Source organism: Hypanus sabinus, chromosome 16 (assembly GCF_030144855.1).
Source record: "Hypanus sabinus isolate sHypSab1 chromosome 16, sHypSab1.hap1, whole genome shotgun sequence".
In the NCBI taxonomy this organism is placed as follows: Eukaryota; Metazoa; Chordata; class Chondrichthyes; order Myliobatiformes; family Dasyatidae; genus Hypanus; species Hypanus sabinus.
In genome coordinates, this window is record NC_082721.1 from 50152024 (window position 1) to 50162720 (window position 10697).

At 44.5% G+C, this 10697-nt stretch overlaps 1 protein-coding gene across 2 annotated transcripts in view; it reads right to left on the reverse strand.

The window, feature by feature from the left end:
• slc35e1 (solute carrier family 35 member E1) overlaps positions 1-9752 on the reverse strand; it is a 58312-nt gene extending 48560 nt beyond the window's left edge. For both annotated transcript variants that reach the window (XR_009516122.1, XM_059991715.1), the window contains exon 1: positions 9353-9752. Coding sequence is in view for 1 of the 2 variants with exons in the window: in XM_059991715.1 (XP_059847698.1) it covers positions 9353-9683 (331 nt within the window). In the remaining variant the exon portion in view is untranslated. The remainder of the gene's footprint in view (positions 1-9352) is intronic.
• Between the last annotated feature and the right edge of the window lie 945 nt (positions 9753-10697).

The window sequence follows — 10697 nt, forward strand, 5'->3', positions numbered from 1 at the left end:
GACAATGGCTGTTATCCATGGCTTTGTCTCTTTGAGGCCAGGACACATTCCAAAACCTTGAGGATTCTCTCTCATTTCCTGGGTCCCAGACCCGAATTAATAGTGATCTTGCGATTCTCAAAAAGGCCCTTTGGCCACTCAGAGTCATGGCACATTCGTAACATCCCCAACCATGAGTCAGCTGCACCTTTACCTCATTCCCTGTCATGCCCACTGTTGAACTTGAATACACACGGGGTCATTACCCAAGCGTGTCAGGGATCACTGGTTGGCCTTGAGTAACCGGCTGCTTTGTGCGGCCGGCAATAAGTACTGTTGCTACTGGCCTGGAGCGCGGACAGATGGGCGCCACCTCTAAACCTGTTTAGCACACTGAATGTTCATGGGGAACCCGGTGCTAAAATATTCACAGACGACCTAATTTGGGCTCAGGGTTTCGTAAGCAGCAGAGCAGCTACCTCGCTGCAATCTACTGAAACAAACTTTTGTTGGCCAATTGATCCTACAAGGGGGTCAGACATGCGCCCTGTTGCACTCCTCGCTCGGTCGGTCTCTCTCTCCGGACTGCGACCACCAGGGCTCCAGCACAGGAACAGCCGCACCTGGCCAAGGCATTTGGCGGTGGGCGGGCGGGAGGCTGGAGTTCGGGCCGGGAGGCTGTCTAATGAAGCAATGAAGCCCTCAAAATCGCTTCGGTACCTTGAGTCCAAGCACCCTGCACTTAAAGACAAACCTGTTGAGTTTTTTCCCCAGCAGAAAAAACATGAGCAAGCGGGACAGCAGCTGCAGCCATGTAAACTAAATTGCGGAATAGACCGGACATAAGAAACCTGCTTCGAGTATCGCTGTATTCCTGTCGCGGTTAACACCCCCCCCCCCCCAACGTAAGAATATTGTCAATATTAAACCGGTCCGCGGTGCAAACAAAAGAGTAGTGACCCCTAGTGTTCACACATAATTTCTACTTCCGGGTTGTGGGGTTTTACTTCCGGTCCTTTCTGCCCGGGTGCGCATGCATGGTGTAACTAATCGATTTGGAGTCGATCTTGCCTTTCACTAAGGCCGAGGTAGGGGATCTTGGGCTTAAAAAGGTTGGTGACCACTACTCTAGTGGACCATTATTGCCTCAGACTGTTATGGTTCCAAACCTGGTGAACTCTCTCAAAGGTTTGCGAACTCTTCTTAAGCCTCGCACCATTTCCAAGAAGTGCCTGCACGACGATCCCCATGGCTGAGTTAACCCAAACGCAGTGACAGCAGTGCTCCTTTCCATGAAATAGTCTCAAGTTATTTAAAGTTCGCCATCTTACCGCAGACTCCAGCGCTGATCCCGGACTGCCGCTGTGACACTGCGGGGTCCACACAAGTGTTCCAGGCAGAAGCAGTCCTCAGGCAGTAGGTTCCATCCGGTCTATCAGTAACTTCTTGCTCTTACTTTTTTGCCTCTATGTCCCAATATTTTCTAGAAACTCAAGTTTGACTTAACAAGAACGCCTAAGGATGTTGAAAATTTTCTTGGCAACTACAGAACACCAAACCATGAGGGTGGTTGAAAACATGCTTCAAACATAGAAAACCATGAACTGCAACATGTCAGTAAAGATTCACTTTCTGCATTCTCATTTAAACTTCTTCCCTGCAAATCTTAGCTCTGTCAGTGACGAACTTGGTGAAAGGTTTCAGAGTAACTTAAGCAAGAAGCCTTAGACACTGAGCACAGATGAAAATCTTCAATAAAACATTATACAATTAAACACATTATATTCAATAAAAGTTAATTTATTGTTTCTCCAAATTTCTATGTGATACAACTAGTCTGAAATTGAATTTGTGTTCAGCTTCAAGTCTTCTACCATAAAACAAAAAAAATTCTGAGGAACCAACACTTTCAAAAAAAATTGTCACCGTGTGTGATTTGTTTTTACAGATGGAATGAAAACAAGAGATAAAAATTTTTATTAAGCTACTTTTAGGCACTTATTGTTGGAAACCTATGCTGAACTACTATAGGATACTAATTCTCCAGTATAAACACACGGTCAAAGAGTTCAGAATGCTTTTTTGTTTTACACATAACCTCCTGGGAGGTGATTTTTATCAAATTTAGCTTCACAAATTGGCACATGTTTAGGCACTCATGATATCACTGGGAAATAAGCCCACGGCATACAATATAACAAACAGTGGCTAGTGAACAGATGGAACTAAAATAACACATGCAAAATGCTGGCCGAGAGCCTTCATCAGGACTGGAAAGAAAGGGGAGAAGTCAGAGTGAACTTATCTCCTTATCTCCCTACCTGCCTATCACCTCTGTCTGCTGCTCCTCCCCCTTCCCTGGTCTTTTACCCTCTCTTATCAGATACCCCTCCTTCAGCCCTTTCCCTCTTTCACCACTCAACTTCCCAGCTCTTTACTTCATCCCTCCCCTTTTTACACCTACCACCTTGTACTTCTTCCTCCCCTTCTTACTCTGACCTCTCCCCTTCCTTTCCAGTCCTGAAGGGACTCAAACCAAAATGTTGACTCTTTACTTTTTTCTATAGAAGCTGCCCGGCCTGCTGAGTTCCTCCAGCATTTTGTGTGTGTTGTGCAGATTTCCAGCATCTGCAAATTTTCTCATGTTTGAGATGTTTCTAAAAAATCCGGACACAGACAAATTGAGGATTGCGCAAGGAAAATGTGCAGATACTTGGAATTATTTTAATCGTCAGATAGGCCATTTACTCAGAAAATAAATTACCAAAACAAATAATTTGTACTTATTTAAAACAGGTCACACAGGATTTCCTAACATATACAGCACGAGTTCATAAACAACAATACAATATTATTTTTATGGTGCTAGTTAAGACAGTGCGGATTATTTTATACAACTATCTAATACATCCCATTCTAGCTTTCTTTATGCTCTACGGCAGACACTGTGGAAGATAATTTCCTACTGCCAGACTGGGATAATTTAAGTATGCACAAGCAAGCAGACAGTCTGATTAAAAAATGCCATTTCAAGCAGTGCCACAATGAAAGGGATCTCTCTCAATGACTGTTTAAACAGAAACTATGCAATAATAATACTTCAGCAGAGGCCAGAATGGCCTGGTTCACACAGGTGTTTGCTGGGCCAGTAACTAGATGGTACAACTAACCTAGACATGGAAATCGTCATTCAGACTTCTATGCAGATAGACTTGCAGGAAAGCACAGCTACAGGAACTGACTGACTGTGCTGTCTCTCAGAATTAACTGGACATATTCTACCCTGTGTCTGGGCTCGAGAAAGTATAAATAACAGCATCTGCTTATATGTCCTAGAAAGAATCACACTTACAGAAGGAAAGAGAATTAAAACTGCAAGGAATTTAACTAAGGGGAAATACAAAAGTTGCACAAACAATAACAAACTGAGTCTGCACAACATTTCTTCATTCGCCATGTTTTTATAACAAGACCAAGACCTGGCACTGAGATTGAGATGAACAAGGGAGAAGAATTGAAAATTCTGAATCACAAACCTTTCCGGAAAACAGCAGTCTACCTTCAGAAAGTTGAAGCAAGCAATTCATCTTTGCACTCAAACTGCCTGCCACATCGAAGGTCAGTAAAGATAAGCAGATACCATAACATTTTTACTGGCACAGCACTGCTGCATCCAATACCAATAAAGAGGAAAAATGATAAAGCTGGGGCATTATGCATGACCAAGGGAGGTAGAGGTCACCTAGACCATTGCAGAAATACATCTCATCATTTCACACAATATATTCATGAATGGGAAATCCAAAACTGATGGCCCCAACTGCAATATGTCCAGTATAATAATATTTCAATTCACTTAACATTCAGATGTTGATAAAAGATACACAGTCACATGTACATAATGCGTAGGATCAGAAATTAGCAATAGGCGTTGTGGCTGATTCAACAAAATATCAGATCACAACACTTGAGGATGTCATAGATAAAACCTACTGTTATGAACAGACAATTAACAATCCAAAACACACAAACGTGGGGGCAAATATAGTCAGAGATGAACTGACACATACACCATGAATGACTTAAGTCCACACAAATTTGAACACAAGCTTGCAAGTGTATTCAATACTGACAAACCTACAAATTTTAACACACTCTGTAATCACATAAACACAGGCACCAATACAGGAACTTGTGCACACATGCACACACACACAGAGACTCTAATCAATACTGGTACACATCAGGGGTGTGCGCTTAACCCACTGCTCTACTTTCTATATACCCATGACTGTGTGCTAGGCATAACTCAAATACCATCTATAAATTTGTTGACAATACAACTATTATAACCATATAAAAATTACAGCATGGAAACAGGCCATCTCGGCCCTTCAAGTCCATGCTGAACACTTACTCTCACCTAGTCCCACCGACCTGCGCTCAGCCCATAACCCTCCATTCCTTTCCTGTCTATATACTTATACAATTTTACTTTAAATGACAATATCGAACCTGCCTCTCACTTCTACTGACAAGCTACCACTCTCTGAGTAAAGAAATTCCCCCTCGTGTTACCCTTAAACTTTTGCCCTCAAACTCTCAACTCATGTCCTCTTGTTTGAATCTCCCCTACTCTCAATGGAAAAAGCCTATCCACGTCAACTCTATCTACCCCCTCATAATTTTAAATACCTCTATCAAGTCCCCCCTCAACCTTCTATACACCAAAGAATAAAGACCTAACTTGTTCAATCTTTCTCTGTAACTTAGGTGCTGAAACCCAGGTAACATTCTAGTAAATCTTCTCTGTACTCCATTTTGTTGACATCTTTCCTATAATTCGGTGACCAGAACTGTACACAATACTCCAAATTTGGCCTTAACAATGCCTTGTACAATTTTAACATTACATCCCAACTCCTACACTCAATGCTCTGACTTATAAAGGCCAACATACCAAAAGCTTTCTTCACCACCCTATCCACATGAGATTCCACCTTCAGGGAACTATGCACCATTATTCCTAGATCACTCTGTAATACTGCATTCTTCAATGCCCTACCATTTACCATGTATGTCCTATTTTGATTATTCCTACCAAAATGTAGCACCTCACACTTACCAACATTAAACTCCATCTGCCATCGTTCAGCCCACTCTCCTAACTGGCCTAAATCTCTCTGCAAACTTTGAAAACCTACTTCATTATCCACAGCGCCACCTACCTTAGTATCATCTGTATGCTTACTAATCCAATATACCACCCCATCATCCAGATCATTAATATATATGACAAACAACATTGGACCCAGTACAGATCCCTGAGGCACAAAACTAGTCACCTGCCTCCAACCTGACAAACTGTTATCCACCACTACTCTCTGGCATCTCCCATCCAGCCACTGTGGGATCCATTTTACTATTTCAATATTAATACCAAACGATTGAACCTTCCTAACTAACCTTCCATGTGGAACCTTGTCAAAGGCCCTGTTGAAGTCCATATAGACAACATCCACTGCTTTACTCTAGTCATCTTTCCTGGTAACCTCTTCAAAAAATTCAATAAGATTTGTCAAACATGACCTTCCACGCACAAATCCATGTTGACTGTTCCTAATCAGACCCTGTCTATCCACATAATTATATATACCATCTCTAAGAACAATTTCCATGAATTTACCCAGCACAGACGTCAAACTGACAGGCCTATAATTGCTAGGTTTAATCTTAGAACCCTTTTTAAACAATGGAACCACATGAGCATTATGCCAATCCTCCGGCACCATCCCCGTTTCTAATGACATTTGAAATATTTCTGTCAGAGCCCCTGCTATTTCTACACTAACCTCCCTCAAGGTCCTAGGGAATATCCCATCAGGACCCGGAGATTTATCCAGTTTTATATTCCTTAAAAGCGCCAGTACTTCCTCCTCTTCAATCGTCATAGCTTCCATAACTTCCTTACTTGTTTCCCTTACCTTACACAATTCAATATCCTTCTCCTTAGTGAATGCTGAAGAAAAGAAATTGTTCAAAATCTCCCCCAGCTCTTTTGGTTCCACACATGGCTGTCCACTCTGATTCTTTAAGGGACCAATTTTATCCCTCACTATCCTTTTACTATTAATATAACTGTAGAAACTCTTCTGATTTATTTTCACCTCACTTGCCAAAGCAACCTCGTATCTTCTTTTAGCTTTTCTAAGTTCTTTAAGACTCTTCTTATATTCTTCATATTCCTCCAGCACCTCATTTACTCCATGCTGCCTATATTTATTGTAGATATCTCTCTTTTTCCTAACCAATTTTCCAATATCCCTTGAAAACCATGGTTCTCTCAAACTTTTAACCTTTCCTTTCAACCTAATAGGAACATAAAGATTCGGTACCCTCAAAATTTCACCTTTAAATGACCGCCATTTCTCTATTACATCCTTCCCATAAAACAAATTGTCCCAAACCACTCCTTCTAAATCCTTTCGCATCTCCTCAAAGTTAGCCTTTCTCCAATCAAAAATCTCAACCCTGGGTCCAGTCCTATCCTTCTCCATAATTATATTGAAACTAATGGCATTGTGATTACTGGACCTGAAGTGCTCCCCAACACATACCTCCGTCACCTGACCTATTTCATTCCCTAACAGAAGATCCAACACTGCCCCTTCTCTAATTGATACCTCTATGTATTGCTTCAAAAATCTATCTTGCACACATTTTACAAACTCCAAACCATCCATCATCTGCCATTTCTTTGACCCCAATACCATCTCACCAGCATCATTTTCCAGTGGTCTATTATCAAGTCTCACCTCCTTTTAATTCTTTATACAACTGTAAAAATGAGTTGGTATCCTGCTTCTATTTTTGGCTAGTTTGCCCTCATATTTCATCTTTTCCCTTCTTAATAGAATTTTTAGTTGTCTTTTGTTGGATTTCAAAAGCCTCCCAATCATTCAACTTCCCACTCACTTTTGCTACCTTATATGCCCTTTCCTTGCTTTTATGCAGTCTCTTGTCAGCCACAGTTGCCTACCCCTGCCATTTGAGAACAACTTCTGTGAGACATATCTATCCTGCGCCTTGTGAACTATTCCCAGAAACTTCTCAGTCGTCATCCCCACCAGTATCCTCCTTGATGTTAAGGATACTATCAGAACGAGCTGTTCTTGTGCAAAAAGATGTATTTGTTTGTTGTATTGACTACACAAAAGCATTTGATAAAGTGATATTACAGGAAACTCTAGATTTAGATTCGAAAGACCTCCGCCTAATCAGAAATCTGCACTGGAAACAAACTGCTGTTGTAAGAATTGATGGAGAAATGAGTCCGTTTACGAAAATCAACAGAGGCGTTAGACAAGGGTGTGTTTTCTCCTGATTTGTTTAAGGTGTACAGTGAAACAATATTACAAAAAATATGAGACATCTTGGGAATCAAAGTTGGCAGTGAAAACATCAATAATTTCAGAAATGCCGATGACACTGTGTTAATTACAAGTACGGAGGAAGAACTACAAAACTTAATTGATATAGTTGTTGAAGAAAGTGCAAAAATGGGTCTATCAATTGCAGAAAGATATCCAAAAAGGAGAATCCTATCTGCAGGCTGAGAATAAATGGGGAAGACATAAAACAAGTACAGAACTTTTGCTACTTAGGAAGCTGGGTGACATCAGATGGTAGGTGCGACATGGACATTAAAAGAAGAATAGGAATGGCAAAAGACACCTTTACGAGAATGAAGAATGTACTGACCAATGCTAAACTAGTCATGACAACCTGCCTCAGAGTACTGAAATGTTACGTTTATCCAGTTATGTTATATGGTTCAGAATGTTGGACAATATCTAGTAACATGAGGAAATGAATTGAAGCAGCAGAGATGTGGTTTTTGAGGAGGATGCAAAGAATATCATGGACAAAATGAATATCTAATGCATGAGATCATGAAAAGGCAACGTAACTTCACTGGACATGTGATTAGGAAAGGAGTTAGAATGCACGGTAATTATGGGAAAGATTGAAGGGAAGAAAGCAAGAGGAAGGCAAAGACAAATGATGATGGAGACAGCAGCCAGAGAACTGGAAATGAATATCAATGAATTGATCCACTTGACCCGAAAGAGGATTGTGTCAACCATGGCAGTCAAAGCTCAAACTGGGCATGGCACCTGATGATGATGATCCTCCTCCAATCCACCTGCGCAAGCACCTGTGTAATGCCTCTGTAATTCCCTTTATACCACTATGATACTAATATATATGACTTATGTTTCTCCCTCTCCAATTGCAGCATGAATTCAATCATATAATGATCACTGCCTCCTAAGGGCTCCTTAATGATAAACTCCCTTATAAGATCTAGGATATTACACAATGCCCGATCTAAGATCGCCTTTCCCTGAGTAGGCTCAAGCACAAGCTGTTCTAAAAAGCCATCTCATAGGCATTCAACAAATTCCCCCTTGCAATCCAACACCAATCCTATTTTCCCATCCCTTTGCATATTGATGTCCCCCATTACAATTGTGTCATTACCCTTATTACATGACTTTTCCAGCTACCTTTGTAATCTCAACCCCACATATTAGCTACTATTTGGAGGCCTATATCTGATTCCCATGATGTTTTTCTCACCTTTGCAGTTTCTTAACTCCATCCACAAAGATTCAACATTCTCTGACCATATGTCACCCCTTTCTAAAGTTGTAATTCCAGCTCTTACCAACACCACCTATGCCTTCCTGCCTGTCCTTTTGATACAAAGTATATGCTTTGATATTTAGTTCCCCACATGGCCTTCTTTCAGCCACGACTCAGTGATGCCCACAGCGTCATACTGGCCAATCTGTAATTGCACCACGAGTTTGTCTACCTTATTCTGAACATTTTGCACATTTAAATACAGCACCTTCAGTCCTGCATTATTCACCCTTTTGAATTTTGCTTTTGAGGTACAATATAACTGTTAGTTGTGTACCTAATCATTAGCTTGTCCTTCCTTGCACCTATCATCTACGTGCAAACCTGGTGGCTCATCCTCAGCTCTATCATACTGGTTCCCATCCCCCTGCCATATTAGTTTAAACTACAGACAAGTACACGGTGAAAACAAACAGACTGAACACACCTACTCACAAGCGTAACATAGACAGGGACGCAGTGATCACAGCAAATTGACTGTACACACTTGCTCACGGGCAAGCACACAGCGAACAGACAGACTGACTGAAAACAGCTTCTCAGAGGTAGAGCATACACACAGAGAACAGAGACGCTGAACACACCTGCTCATGTACAGGCACACATTGACGAATATAGACAAACTCAGACACACCCACTGACACGCAGACACCCCGCTCCCTACCTGTATGCGCGTACGACACGGGTACCTTCCAAATGCTGATGTGGGCCGACACCGAAGCGAAGTACTTGCCAAAGGCAAGCGGCAGCACAAGACGCAGGAAGTAGCGAGGCGGTAGCTCGGCGGCTGGTGGGATGTTCCAGGCACGAATCAGCGGTGGCATGAAGACGCAGATGGCGAGGATATGGAACAGCGACACGGTGACCGGGTACGGGAAGTTGTTCAAAATCATCTTGTTGATGACATTGCCGCCGGAGCTGACCGTGTACCAGCACAGGCAGAGGGTAAAGATCCGCACCCCTTCCCGCAATACCGACCGCTGCCGCTCCGCCATGTTGCTGCGCGTCGCTGCTGCCGCGTCAGCACGTCCGCGCACGGGGAGGGGCGGGGCCGAACCGACCAGTCAGCACGTCCGCGCACGGGGGGAGGGGCGGGGCCGAACCGACCAGTCAGCACGTCCGCGCACGGGGAGGGGCGGGGCCGAACCGACCGGTCAGCACGTCCGCGCACGGGGAGGGGCGGGGCCGAACCGACCGGTCAGCACGTCCGCGCACGGGGGGAGGGGCCGAACCGACCGGTCAGCACGTCCGCGCACGGGGGGGAGGGGCGGAGCCGAACCGACCAGTCAGCACGTCCGCGCACGGGGGGAGGGGCGGAGCCGAACCGACCGGTCAGCACGTCCGCGCACGGGGAGGGGCGGGCCGAACCGACCGGTCAGCACGTCCGCGCACGGGGGGAGGGGCGGAGCCGAACCGACCGGTCAGCACGTCCGCGCACGGGGGGGAGGGGCGGAGCCGAACCGACCAGTCAGCACGTCCGCGCACGGGGGGAGGGGCGGAGCCGAACCGACCGGTCAGCACGTCCGCGCACGGGGAGGGGCGGGCCGAACCGACCAGTCAGCACGTCCGCGCACGGGGGGAGGGGCGGAGCCGAACCGACCGGTCAGCACGTCCGCGCACGGGGGGGGAGGGGCGGAGCCGAACCGACCAGTCAGCACGTCCGCGCACGGGGGGAGGGGCGGGGCCGAACCGACCGGTCAGCACGTCCGCGCACGGGGGGAGGGGCGGGGCCGAACCGACCGGTCACTGCAGTACCTTCTCGCCAGGTACTGTGCTGCACAGACCGATCAATTTCCGCTTCAACTATACGCACGGACTTGGCCTCCATTGCAGTCTGTGGTAGAGCATTCCATAGATTCACTACTCTCTGGCTAAAAAAAAGTTTGATGTTGATCGGGGCGAGCTTGTCTCCGTTCCTCCTGTAATCCACGATCAGCTCTTTTGTTTTTTGGACATTGAAAGTGAGGTTGTTATCTTGGTATCACTGTGTCAGGGTATCATCTGTAGGT